Source organism: Nyctibius grandis, chromosome 2, assembly GCF_013368605.1.
Source record: "Nyctibius grandis isolate bNycGra1 chromosome 2, bNycGra1.pri, whole genome shotgun sequence".
Taxonomy (NCBI): Eukaryota; Metazoa; Chordata; class Aves; order Nyctibiiformes; family Nyctibiidae; genus Nyctibius; species Nyctibius grandis.
Window position 1 is genome coordinate 111,118,333 of NC_090659.1, and position 14,436 is coordinate 111,132,768.

The 14,436-nt window shown below is 41.3% G+C and overlaps 1 protein-coding gene across 3 annotated transcripts in view; it reads left to right on the top strand.

Annotated features, from left to right (window-relative positions):
• The window catches only part of PDGFD (platelet derived growth factor D), a 150,891-nt gene extending 147,026 nt beyond the window's left edge, over window positions 1-3,865 (top strand). For all 3 annotated transcript variants that reach the window (XM_068423896.1, XM_068423911.1, XM_068423904.1), the window contains one exon: window positions 238-3,865. In XM_068423896.1, the coding sequence (XP_068279997.1) occupies window positions 238-372 (135 nt within the window). In that variant the 3' untranslated portion in view covers window positions 373-3,865. The remainder of the gene's footprint in view (window positions 1-237) is intronic.
• Window positions 3,866-14,436: the final 10,571 nt, after the last annotated feature.

Below are 14,436 nucleotides of genomic sequence, written 5' to 3' on the forward strand. Positions count from 1 at the left end.
GCACGATATAAAGATACCTGATGAGGGAAATAATCCAATCTGTCAAAGCTCCAGGACAAACAGTACAGCAGAATGTCACAGAGTGGAAAGAAAAAGCTGGAAGTAAAACAAAAATGTGTCCAAGTTAATGCTGGTCAGGGCCATTAAGGGCTGTTGGTGCCCTCAGGGCGCCGCCACTCTCATCCTCAAATCTCTAACAGTGTTTTCTAACCAATGCATTTCTGTTGATCCTCCCAGGTGCTGAAATTCGTCCCTGAGGCTGGGCATCCCAGAAGAAAAGGCAGAACCAGGAACAACATGGCCTTAGTAGATATACAGCTGGATCACCATGAGCGTTGTGATTGTATCTGCAGTTCAAGACCACCCCGGTAAAAAAATTAATAAATAAAGAAAAGAAGAAAACCAAGACACACTAATTGCAGCTTACCGGACATTTACTTTTAAACAGGATTGCTCGAAGGACCTTTCGTCACTAATCATTTGAATTTTGCCACTAGCCTGCCTTTGCAATTAGCAAAAATGATCACTGTGCTTCAGCATAGCTGTGCTGATTAGTGCCATGGCAGCTAAACAGGTATATCATAGATTTACGTATCAGCATCCAAGAATATAGGATTATGTTTATCTGTGGCTAGATTCTGAGGGTTGAGATTTTCAAAGCTCACTTACAGTCCTTAGGCACACAATGCCCACTGAAATTAAACACCAGTTGTGTAGGTATTTGTGGTAGCTGGCAATGAAATAGCGCTGTGTTTCTGTTACTCACTAGTTCCTACACTCAAATTCTGCTGCCATTTCTACCTGCTCGGCTCTCCTGACAGTCAGTAGGGTTTTGTGGGTATAAATGAAGAGAGAATTTGAGCCTATGTGAGTGTAAAATGGTTTGTCCCACTCTGAGAGGGAACTTCCCAGCATTCCGGCCCAACAGGGTGAGATATAATGAAGAAAATCCATCACTACATGAAATAACACACCAGTAAAGTCAAATCTCACTGTTTGTACTCGAGCAAATCGTGTGCTGAAATTAGTAGATGCTTTGCATAAGCAGGGACGCTGGTGGGGGTCGGGGGGGCGGAGGCTGGTACTTTTTCTGTGGTGACTCCACAGGAGCCATCACCAAGGCACTTCTGCAAGAGGGGCTCCCACCATGTCCCCAGGTGAATCCCTGTGGGCTGGGGCTGATTCTGGTCTCTACCAGTCCTGGACTGGACTCCTGCCCCTTGCCCAAAGCTGCCTGCAGTTGCCCAGAAGGAGCCACCTCTACATGAAAAGGGAGAGACAACCCTCCCCTTGTATGCTCCTCGCTGCAGTTCGAGGAGTGCTGTGTTTCCCCACACAGGCGATGAAGATAGGGCACTTGTTTGTCGAAAATATTGATTTATTTTGCAGTTGTGTTACTGGGAAACAAAACTGCTTGAGATTTAATTATCGTTATTTGGTTTGGGGTTTGTTTGTTTGTTTTAAATATGTATTATTATAGCTTTATCATATATGCATTAATCTTAGTTATCTGAGGTTAGTTGTCTCATTTCAGCTCTGTGTATTGCCATGGTTAAACTGTTGACAGTGAATTTCTTCTTAATTGCATTTTGCTGAGACATATTAACTCATTAAGCAATGTCTGTCTGTCATGGAAAACGTGCATCATTTATTAACTTCCAGAAGAATATTATTAAACACCACCTCATAATAAAATAAGCACTTTAAAAGCTACAGCATAGCTTCCTATGCCTTTTAAAATATTATGAAAGTGCTCTAGCTGAAAAAGGAAAAAATAATCCTTCCAAGCTAGCTTTAAGGGTTTTTAAATGCTGCTCCAAAAGTGTAAAATGCAGGCAGATTTAAGTTTGGCAAAGAATTGGAGTTTTGATCATGAATGTAACAGAGGGAATGGGGTGGCATGTTTAATGGCTGAGGTTTTATATTTAATAGCAGATGTAGGCTGCATCAATTCGTCTTGTTTGTGTTGCCTTTTGTGTTTCTGTCTCCCTGAAAGAGTGAAGTAGTTTGACAATAGTGCATTATAATTAGTGGAAACTGCCATGTGCTATAATATAATGTTGAGAACCTTCAAGCCAGTATGTTTTAGCAATCTACAATTTTGTTACAAAAGTGCCCTAGTGTTCTGACTTACCGTCTTTATCAGCTCAAGCATTTTGTAAGTGTTCTTTTATAATTTTAGCAAAACTTCTAGCAAAACTTTACTGAAACTTCCCTTAGAAATGTTGTGTTTCTTTCTTTCCTGTACTTTAACCTTTGAGATTCAAAAAGTGTGGGGTCTTTATTATTTGTATTAATTTTTCCTCTCTGGCTCCCAGATGTCTTGTTTAAAAATGCTCCTGAATGCTGACTTGGGAAGTGATTCATCATTTTAAAGCAATCCACATTAAAAGAACAGCACTGTAACCAAAGAGTGCCAGCTTCGTTTCGTAGTTCAGGACTGTTTAAAGAAGACTTAATTCTTTTTCTGTCTCTAGCTTAATAGCAAGATTGACCCAACCCTTCCATAATTTTTAGCTAATTTTGGAAGAAATTTGCATGCGAGACCTTGGAAGTACTGATTGGTTTTGAGACAGTGCACTCCAATGTATATTCCTGACTGAATTATGCCCAAATTATGCCTTAGCACTTTGGCCTCATAGTTAGCACTGCTTGTAGGAAACATCTGTTTCATATGGCTTTGTGCTTTGAGTGGTCCTTTTAATTCCTACCTCCCAGGGTAAAATGTGCACCAGGCTTCCACGGCGCTTAGCGTCTCCCACGGCGCTTAGCGTCTCCCACACATTTCTGCCTCCTCGCCCAGTCTCCACCCCAACAGCCATGTGTTGGGAGGGGTAGTTACAACTCCTAATTTGGGGGATCCAGCCTTGTCTGGGAGCCTGAATTACTGCTACAGGCAATTGGGAGAGAGAGGCTCTTCCAAAGTGTGCCTTAGCCCCCAGCTTGAAATCACCCAGTGTGGGAGCTTTTCTTTCTCTCTTTTGCCTATGTAGAAAGATCAGAAATCTGATTTGGGCATCTAAGTGAGGTACACAAAGGTAGCTGGTATGAATACTCATTTTAAAGACTGAACAGCTAGTAGTTTAGCTAACTGAATTAGATGCAGGCAGCAGTGGATGCCAGGGTCCAGCAGAAACATTCAGCTGTAAAGTAAAAAGAGATTGGTATAATAGGGATTATCCTCTTGCTTAATGTTGGGTTTACTTTCTTAAATATAGGCTAAACTTGTCACTAAATTTAAAGTATTACTCCTGGGACACTTAATAATCAATGGAACCATTCAGGGCTTCTTGCTGCTGTCTGCCCTGCACACAGCATGCTCCCGGCCAGTGCAGGAGAGTCAAGGATGGGCCTTGTGTTGCAGGTGGGGGGTGATAACATACAGGTGAACTAAGAAAAACTCCCATAAAACGGAGCCCCGAGCTGCAATGACCCTGGTGAAACCAAATGCCAGCAAAACTTTTCCTTTTTATTTATTAGCAGAAATTGCAGAGATGTTTTTCCATACCTGTATTTTCTCTTTTGCCTATGTAATAATCGTTATGTTGTTTACATACTATTTTAACTTAAAAAGCAAAGCTATTAAAAAACCTAATCTGGTTCATTTTTATTGGTGGAATTGGAACCCCACAAAATAAATAACATTTTCAAAGGAAATTCAGAAAGATTCCTAATTTCAAACCACTCGCTAGCTTTTTATTTACTGTATTCTTCTGGGATAGGGCCTACTTTCTCTCAAGTGCAATCTATATATATTTTTTTTGTTATCTCAGTTAAATGCAGCTTTCCTAGCAGTATTTTTTACTTTATGCAGTATGTAATGTGTCTTATCTTGATGAAAAAATAAATACTGCTTTTGAAAGAAGATACTCTGAGTGGTTATTCCGAATTGAGATGAAGTAAAACCCATGATTTATCGGAAGACATTTCCACAACAGGACGCCATCCATGGTAGCTCTCCTTGTGAATCTTAGCAGTCATTCCCAGGAGCATCAGGGAAGTACCAAAGTGCAGTTTTGCGGCAATTGAGTTTGAACCCCCAAGCTGGAAGAGCTGACAGCTTCCTTGCGGAGCAGCAGCAGCGTGACAGCAGCACAGCATTTGTGATAGCTGGATTAGGGTGCTCCCAGGGATTTGATGCTGGTCTCATCCCCCGTGGGCTTGGCTTGACTCCAGCAGAGATGTCCTCACTTGTCCTACTGAAGCTGCTCCTTACTGGCAAAGGAAGCTCCCGCTGAAGCTCCACGTCTCACCTGAACCAGGGCAGAGCTAAGAATCCATTTGCTGTTACGGGGCAGCTGGAGGAACCTAAAGCCTCTCAAGTTGGGGAAATTTAATCTACCCTTGTGAGTTCGGGCGTTTCCCCCAGTTTTGGCAGAAGCAAATTTTGTTGTGTTGCATCTGGAACATAACTTTCATAGCTTTGATAACTAACTTTCAATTTAAGGTTCTTGTGTTAAGCTAAAGCTGCCTTAGGCCTTCACTGGATCTTCGACTGAATAAGAACATGAAATTTTTGCCAGATTAATTCTTCTCTTAGCTAGGCACCCTGTGTGATAGGGGAAGTACAGATAGCATATAGTCCAGGGACCCAGCTTGCAGCCGGTCCTCATGCATGTGCACCTTGTTCTGTACAAGGTAATGCCACCGACCTGGCACAGTCAGCCATTCAGATGAGTGTATTTATCCCCTTTGATTTGATCCTTGTTACTCAGGGAAAGAATTCATATATCTTTTCTTTTTTTTGAAAAAAAAAAAGGCAGTCAGAAGAGACATTTTCTAACAAAGGAAGCAGTTCTTTTGTGTACAGTGAACCAGGACGTATTTAATGGGTGGAGGAGACATTTTTTGCCCTTCAGAAATGGACTGAATACACTGTGTAGACAGCAGCTCAGCAATTGCTAAGTGTTCAAGGATGGCATAAAGCTCCTCCCATCTGGCATCACTGTGTACCTATATAACTAATGGCTAGCTGACACTATCAGTTTGTCCTTGTGCTCACGAGTGAAAGCTTTTCTAAATCTGTAACGTGAAAAGTAGCTCTGTGTCTCTTCAGCTGAAAAAGTATATGGTTCCTGGGGTCATTCAGGAACTCATCATTACCCTTTTTTAAAAATAATGTGGTTTTTAAACATTCTTCTTCCTATTTTTGAAGAACACAGAGTCTTCTTCTAGCTGATTTTAAGATCTGCAACTGCTGTAAAAATACTTCCCTGCAAATTCATTTAAGATTTCCCTTTCTCTTTTCTTGAGTGCATTGCCCAGTCACACTGCTGTAATGAGAATTCAACAGATGTCCAATTTGTACTTATTCTCCGAGGGACTCCAGTGCAGCAGCTAATGAAAATGCAAAAATTAGTATTCTGGTCTCCAATTCTAGGAGCTTTAACTTTGTTTATTGATAGTCTTCGTCAAATATGCTGAAATACATACATTCATAATTTATTTGGTCATTCATTGACGGGCCTTGAAAATCCATCTTAAGTGTTTAAAGTGCAAATTCAATTTTGCATTTCTTTTCAAAGATTTCTTCAAGAAATGGGATTTCCAAACCAGCAAACATTCTGCCATGAATAGTAGGAAGGAAGTATTCTAGGTTTTAGACTATCTTAAAATTGATTTAAGACTTGGTCTGAAATTCCTATATGGGTAGCAAAAATGATATTTCAAAACTGAATTTACAAAACCTGATTTTTGAAACTGAGTTTCAAAACCTCATTTATATATGACTTATAGAAAGTTGCTGTGGCACTGACATGCTTTAATAAAAATGAAACTAGTTATATAGTAACAGTTACTGTATTAGATTCTCCAGTTTCAAGCTGACAAAGGATTTCTGCTTCAGTTAAAAGAATTTCCATTTCAGAACCGGTATGAAGAGAACAGGATAAAAAGGACTGGGTACCTTTCAAATATTTTGATATAAAGGGTGATGACAAAAGAAAAAAACCTTAACTTTTATTCATTGCATTTTATTAGGTAAGTAATAAGAGCAGACATCTTAACCTTTTTGTTCTGTGTTTGAGTGCCCCCCCATCTCAAGTAGTGGGGGCACTGAGATGAGCTCTCTCAGCTCAGTCTGAAATCAACTTACCCTCTCCGAGATGAAGGTGATCTGGAGAACCACGCTTCATATCAATACAATTCTGTCAAATCTTTCTATCCACTGTCATAGTCATAGCCTTTTACCAAAGAATAAACAAATCAATTTGGTTTGGTAGTATGGTATTTCCATTTGTACCCAGTATATGAAGAAACAGGATTCCCTCCCCAAAAATGAAAAACTATTATGCGTTGAAGAACCACAGACTGGCTGAGGTGGGAAGGGACCTCTGAAGATGTTCTTGTCCAGCCCTCTACTCAAAGCAGGGTCACCTATGGCAGGTTGCTCAGTCATGTCCAGTCAGGTTTTGAATTTCTCCAAGGACAGAGACTCCACTCTATTACTAGACTTTATTTGGTGCAAGGAGGAGGCATTAGTTTGTTTTGACAGCTGTGTAGAAACAAGAGACAGAGAAAAGTCTGACAAAGTCTTGGACCTCCACTGAGGACCGTGGCTCAGGGAAGACTCTCCAGTCCTGGTGACCAGGCCCTCCTCCCTGCCAAGGTAGGCAGGATTTCGAGCTCCTAGCCTCACACTTACCCAACAGTATCAGCAGTATGATAATTCAAGGACCAGATGGAGTCACGTATCAGGTGGTGTGGGGAGAAGGGCCAAACATCTCTGCAGGAGGATTTTTCCCCCCAAGTTGTAGTAAATGTCTGGTTCATTAATAACACAGATGTAACTTGTTAGCATACATGACTAAAGGCTTGTCCCCACACACAAGAAGGAGCAGGGGAGCACACCGTCATGGGAGGGAGCTCCAGTCACCTCATCAGACCAATGAAACCCTCAATCCCCTCACCACCAGGCTACCCTGGGGAGCCTCAGCCCATGGGCTAGGGGACACCTATCTTCAGCAGCCAACAGGAGAGGGTACCCATCACCACACAGACTGAGGGGTGGTCACTGCCAGGAGCATGGAAGGGCAGGGGAAGGGTATTTCGAGATTTCAAGATTGCACATGACTTATTATGGGATGTTCTGGGAAGGATGGGGAAAGGAAGGATCAAGGTGGTTTGGGGAGGAGCGCATGAGAAAACAGGGACAAGGGGAAGAAAGGGGCCACTCATGTGCAAGAAGGGGCTGGTCAGTGCATCTGCCTGGCTGTGCCCTGTGTGTGGCCGGCGCAGTCTGTCCTGGCCTCTCGCTAAACTCCGTTTCTAGCCATTTTGGGTGAGGGGCTCTGTCCTGTGTGCAGGGATGGGGGGCTGGGGGGGAGTGTCTCAGTGACAGCCCTGGGTTGGGAATGGAGGCTGGAGGCCTGTGTGTCCCCAGTGCCATGACTGGAGAGACTGAGTTGGCTGCTGGAGGGACCAGAAGGTCCAGGCTAACTGCCCAAGAGACTGTGGGGTCTGGGGGTCAACGGAGACCCACCTGGATGTGAGTGTGTGTGTGTCTATGGGAACACATGCTCGGCCCTGCTGCTGGCTGAATGTGGGTGCACGGAGCTGCGGCAGCCTTGGCTCCATCAGGCCATCAGACTCAGCATCTGCTAATACCATTCAGCAAACCATCACAGAGGAATCTTTCATAAATTGTGAAAAGATTGGAGACTGCAGCATTTTGCACTTCCAGATAGATTTTCTCATTAAGTCATAGGAAGGCAAATTGTCCAGCTTTACTGGAATATACAGACTGGGCTGCAGCACAGCCCCCAGAGCACCCTCCTGAACTCGGAGAGCACCTGATGTAAAAGGGGCCTTCATTAAACTGTTCTGATACCCGACAGATGGCATTCATTGCAACCTTTACTTCAAAATACCAACCCTTGGATTCTCTTGCTAATTTATTTCAAAAGGTCAGGCAAGGATTTGTGTGCCCTCGAGGAATCGATTGCTTTATAGCAAGCTGCAGTTTCAGTATTCAAATAACCCCACATAGGCAAAATGCTGCAATTTTCCCAGTTAAACTGTATCTGAACACCAATTACACAACTGATTATTAAATGAAGATAAGCCATGTAGGCTTCAATGAAGAAGACTAATTGTTTTTTTCAATTAAAATGAAGACACTTGGGTCCAAATTAAGACCCAGACAAGAAAAGGTAAGCAAATCAGTTTCACTGAGAAATGCAGCTACTGCATACCTGAAATCTTCAGGACTGAACAATGCAGGCTAAGTCAGCAATTTTAATAATTAAAATGGAAGTATCCCTTAAAAAGCCCTTCCACATAAAGCTAATTCAAGGAGCAAAAGAAAACTAGTCCCTGCATTTTAATATCACTAGATGATTGCACTGTGCTCTGGCCAGCATCAAGTGCTTTTTATTTTACCTGAGTATATAAGTTCTTTTGCCTGACAAGCATTTTAACAAGCTATGCAACTTTTACCAAATACTAAACTGCTGTTCTTTGCCCTTCACAGCAGCGCTTATTGAAAAACAGAGACCAGAGTACTCCTTGCATAGAGCCGAGCTCACATGGACATGCAAATATCTACATTAAAAAAAATCCACCACAACCATGTTTAGAATGGTTTGTATATGTGCTGAGGGAGTTTTCTTGTTGCTGGCATGTGTTTAAAGACAACAATTTGCTTTTAGACTCCAAAATGCAATGTTGTGTATTCATGTAGGACCCTACTGAATAATCAAGTGGCTACAAGTTGGCAAAGTGATAACCCACCTATAAACTATGTTTGTGAGGCATCTGCTAAGTGAACTGTTACTCCCATTGACACCTCCTGCCTTTTCCACTGCATGACCCTCTAAACTATAGTGTCTGATACCCAGTGATGCTGGCCTTCAAGGACATACAAGTATACACTCTACAACTGCTTTGACCAAAGAAGCTACCTGACATTTATTTAACTTTTCAAAGTGAAGGCTGACACACAATATTGTTATTTGCTCTCTGTTAAACCTGTGTAAACTATATGATTATGTGGATGCAGCTAAAATAGGCAAAAAGTTGCCTATAGATAAATGCTGGAAATTTAAAAAGACCATACTAAGGCCTTTAACTTGGAGAAAATTCATGGAGACTGCATGCTCCAGGAAAACCAAATTATCTGGGTGGTCCTTGAAAACTGCCAAGGACCTTATGAACTTTCCTGAGTGTAGAGGACCTGATACAGTACTGAATAACTGAGAAACTTGCTGTACAATAGTGAATGATATATTACACTGAACTTGTGTGGTTTTTTTCTAGTCTCAGGAAGTTTTCTGAGTAATTTAGTTAACTGCATTTGGTTCCAAGCAGTTGCTCCTCCTCCATTTAATCCAAAATGGAACAACCCTCTGATCAAATGCATCTTGCTAATATATCTGTGTATGTATAAATACGTCCATGTATGCATATATATATGTAGTTTTTCATATACATGTATATAACCTTTTCCATAACTCCAAGTTAAAAAAAGGCAGGAAAAACTTTAAATCCTACTCCATCAAGATAAAATCCATCAGCAGACAGAGAGTAATATTATTCTTACACTACAGCTAAATTTTCTGTCTTTCTTTGAAAATCACTGAAGGCTTTTAATACAAGTACTGTGCAAGACCCTCTCATTTTTATCCCAGTCTTCCTTTTCCAGGCTTCCATTGCTCAGACAGGAAATTTTGAGCAGTCTGCTCAGTGCTAACGCAGTTACCGAAGGTTGTTAGTCATAGTTCATTGAAACTCTTCAGCTGAATTTCTTTTTATGAATTTTGCAGTTTTACTTCTTCTGCACAAGTCTTGAAAGATTGCTAATAGCCATGCTTTGTCTTTTGGGTGTTTAAATCTACAAGACATCAAAGAAATGTGCCTTTGATAGAGAAATTCAGTGATCAGAAAAGAGGAAATGCTACATATACCTCTGCCAATGTCTTTGAATTAGGCATTGCTGTTGGCCTCAGACATATTAGAAGAACCCAGAGGTCTTACTGTCTCAAGATACTAGCAAAGCCTGAAGATCTTAGGGAAATTATGAACTGCCTGAAAGCTGAAACATCTTCCTTACCTCATTTCACCCACAAGGGGCAATGCCTTGAGCTGTACTTCCTTAAAAACCTTCCAGCATTATCATTTTCATCTAAGGTGATAACTAGTCTTAGGTTCGTATACATATGGGCCACAACCTACGCAGAGAACACTTGGAACAGTTATCTAATATATACTACATCAGCCTTCACTTAACAGAATGGGAAAAGACACACAGAGGATGAATGATGAACATGAACCTTTCTTCTAAAAGCAGCAAGAAGATTAGTCTGACCTCAAGAATCTTTGCTTCAGTTTGATATTGTGATTGTGCATTACTTATTAGTTATTAGCACTGGAAAATTAACTGGATTTTTGGCCTGGAAACCTAGCAATGTTGATATGTCTGACAAGACAGAGGACTCCTCTAACTAAATGCACATCTCTGGCCCAGCCTACATCCCCTGAGAGTCATAGGAGAGAAAATGGTCCATGGAGGGCAACTTCCCTGACCATAACACAAGCATCTAAACCAGGTCAGGGAAGGAGAACAGAGAGGAACAAGCGCTCCCTTGACAAGATTGCCCAACAGCCCGTTTCAATGCAAGTGCTACAGCTGACCTGTCCCAGGTTCAGTTCCTGATACATACAGCTAATTAGCTACCACAAGGAGTAGGGACTGGTGAGGGAGGGAGGGACTGAGGGAGATCAGCTCATACAAGGTAATACAGAAGGGTTAGTTTAAGTCTTGCTTTTGTTAAAGGTTGAAGGCTGGTCCCAGTAGACACATCTTTAGATGGAAAGCTGAATAATTGGGCTGAGGAGTCACCAGTAACTAAACACACCACTCCCTGGGCTTTGAAGAAAGGTCATCTAGATTTACTGCTCCTGCTTGATTATGTAAAGATTCCCCACCTCTTCCTAGGTTTGAACTTAAACATGATGTTAAATACAGTTATACATGTTAATCATGGTCTTAATACAGCATTTATAAGACCAGAATGCAGAGATACTGGCACGCTTTGTAGACGGTAAGGTAAATTTAAGCAAAAGAACACTATTGCATTGCAAATAATTATTTTTTTCTTCAATGAAGAAAATGAGTGATACAATGCTATTTATTCACACTGCCTATTCCAAGGCAGTGTTTGCCAACTATACTGACTACAATGTTTACATCATCCATTACTTCATGCTAAAATCTGGTGAAACTAAAAATAAATGATAGATCGCTGCAAAGTCCTCTTCCTTGTCTATTGGCAAACAATACTCTCCATTCACTTCGCAATGGCAGGATGCAATTTAACAAAAAAGTCATGAAAACTGCAGAAAACGTAAACTTCCTGTCTATTAATTCTGAACTGTTAGGACTGGCTGAAGCAATGGGCAGTTATAAAGTACATTCCAACTAATAACAGGAACACTCACTTCCCGTAAAAGAATTATTACAAGAGAATGTACAAGTGGCTGGGAAACCTACCATGCCCAAATTTTTTTTTAATTCAGCTGAAATGGATGGAGTGATGCAGAGGAAACTACATGAGTTCCCCTTTCCTCCGGGATGGATGGCAGACGGATTTATCATGCTTGTAGAGTACTAATTCTTTTCAGGCATACAACATCATATATCATGTCATTCGTGGCATGGATCATTACAATTGTTTCTAGAGATTGTTCTACAGCAAAACCCCAGCTCCCAAGCTTAGTTGGCGTATATGCTCACAACTCAGATCTTGGTATTTCTAACTGTTATTTGTAATCCAACACAACTGTTTTGCTCCACTTTTTTTCAGGTACCTCCATTTCAGGCAGTGTTCAGAAGCAAGATTTCATTTCACCCCATCTCCATATTTTTTTTCCCCAGCTGGATTCATAAGTTAACTGATTCTGGTCCACAAATAAACAATTATTCTTTCTGTTGTAGTCCTGCTGATTATTTTACATTGGAACTTGAATGCAATAAAGGTGTTTTGGTAAAATGACAGGGAAAACCTCTCTCTGTGCAATTCAGAACAGCCATGCTTCACGTAAGCCAAAGTTTTCAGCTTGTGCTGAGTACTTATTTACATGCACCGGTGTGATATCACCACAAGCTAGAAAAACAGTCTAAGTGCCCGCATCCAAAAATGAATACAAATCAGGGTTTCAGTTTCCCTGGCTTTCCTGATGTATGATATTAGCTGGAAAAATAGTGAAACTTTGAAACTGTTGTGATACCCTCCTCACAAATATTTATATTCTGCAGAGGTTTTCCTGAGAAGATAAAGATAAAATCTCACCCAAAACCATTTGTCTGAGAAAAACAGCTGAATTTTAAACAGGTTCATTTCCAGCCTGTGTACAGCAGGTGATTTGCAAGCCCCGATCACATCTACTGTCCCTGCAGTGACCTTGGTCAGTCAAACCTCATTGGCATTGGCCAGTGTTCACTCATGAGCAACGGTTGCCAATAAAAACTGCTGGAAAAGATTGAACTGCAGAGCGCTCAGGGAAACTGTAGATATTGCAGATGTAATGACAGAAAGCTAGCACTCACAAGATTCTGATTTTTTTTTAAGTGAAATAGAAGTTCTGATTCTAGTTTCAGAAAATTTATATATATATATATATATATAAAAAATACACACACACACATGTATATATATATATATATATATTGCAAACTGCAAGAAGTTCAACAAGGCCAAGTGCAAGGTCCTGCATGTGGGTCGGGGCAATCCCAAGCACAAATACAGGCTGGGCAGAGAATGGATTGAGAGCAGCCCTGAGGAGAAGGACTTGAAGGTGATGGTTGACAAGAAGCTCAACATGAGCCAGCAATGTGCGCTTGCAGCCCAGAAGGCCAACCATATCCTGGGCTGCATCAAAAGCAGTGTGGCCAGCAGGTTGAGGGAGGTGATTCTGCCCATCTGCTCCACTCTTGTGAGACCCCACCTGAAGTACTGCATCCAGCTCTGGGGCCCCCAACATAAGAAGTACATGGAGCTGTTGGAGCAAGTCCAGAGGAGGGCCACGAAGATGATGAGAGGGCTGGAGCACCTCTCCTATGAAGACAGGCTGAGAGAGTTGGGGCTCTTCAGCCTGGAGAAGAGAAGGCTCCAGGGAGACCTCATAGCAGCCTTCCAGTACCTGAAGGGGCCTACACGAAAGCTGGAGAGGGGCTTTTTACAAGGGCACGTAGTGACAGAACGAGGGGGAATGGTTTTAAACTGAAAGAGGGTAGATTTAGATTAGATATTAGGAATAAATTCTTGACTGTGAGGGTAGTGAGACACTGGCACAGGTTGCCCAGAGAAGTTGTGGCTGCCCCCTCCCTGTCAGTGCTTAAGGCCAGGTTGGATGAGGCTTTGAGGCACCTGGTCTAGTGGAAGGTGTCCTTACCTGTGACAGAGGGGTTGGAACTAGATGATCTTTAAGGTCCCTTCCAACCCAAACCATTCTATGATTATATATATATATATTTATGTGGAAGCTGTCTAGTCTAGCTCATTCCAAATTCCCAGTCACATTAATGGACAAAATGGATATTGAAAAACACCTTTGAAAATCTGTATTTTTGTAGACTCCTGTTATGTTAATTTACTTAATGTTGGACCCACTGGAGTGTGTGATGCGTCACTACAAAGCCCAAAGAAATAATTCAGCAGCATAACATGGAGAAGATAAGCAATATGAATTTGAGAAGAGATATTAGGTTGAGGGAACCCATGATGCATTAAGCCTGATGGGAAATGTGTAAAGACCAAAAGCTGTGATGATTAACTCCCCATGACATTCAGGTATCACAGAGGGTAGAATTGATCTTATTAGTTGAGGAATGGGTCAAGTAGCATGTTATAAATTATCCTTTTGCCCTCTCAGAAGTCTTCTCTGTGCTTCTTACTGTGCTAAAGAAATCCTAGATTGCAGAGAAACAAATGCTAGAAGCCTTGCAGGAATTAAGGTGCGAAAGAGTTACTGTGGCATCTTGTTTCTAACGCTATATTTCTTAGCAACACTGGCAGCATGATAGAGAAGATAGCGTTTAATTTAGTGCTGCTTTCAAACTGTAGAGAAACTCTGGGTTAATTTTGTTTTGATCCAGTAAACAGAGACAGTTTCTAAACCTTAAAACCAGTTTGTGCTATAGTTTATTTCTCAAAACTTTTTTTTTGATTGTACACATTGTGTCGTAAGTGAGCTTAAAAATAATACCTGTGCAATTTTTGAGACAGAAAACAACATTAGCCAGAAAGACCACTTGCAAGAACTGTTCCTCATTGAGGTAGAAATAGAAATACTGTATTTATATACAGAATATATAAAGCATCAAGGTTCTGCAGTTAAAAAGATTTTGGATTTGAGGTATAGCTTTAAAGAAAAAGAGAAGTGCCAGAGGGGTAGAGGATCCAAAAGCCGGAAGCTGAGAAGAAATTCATCATAAGATGG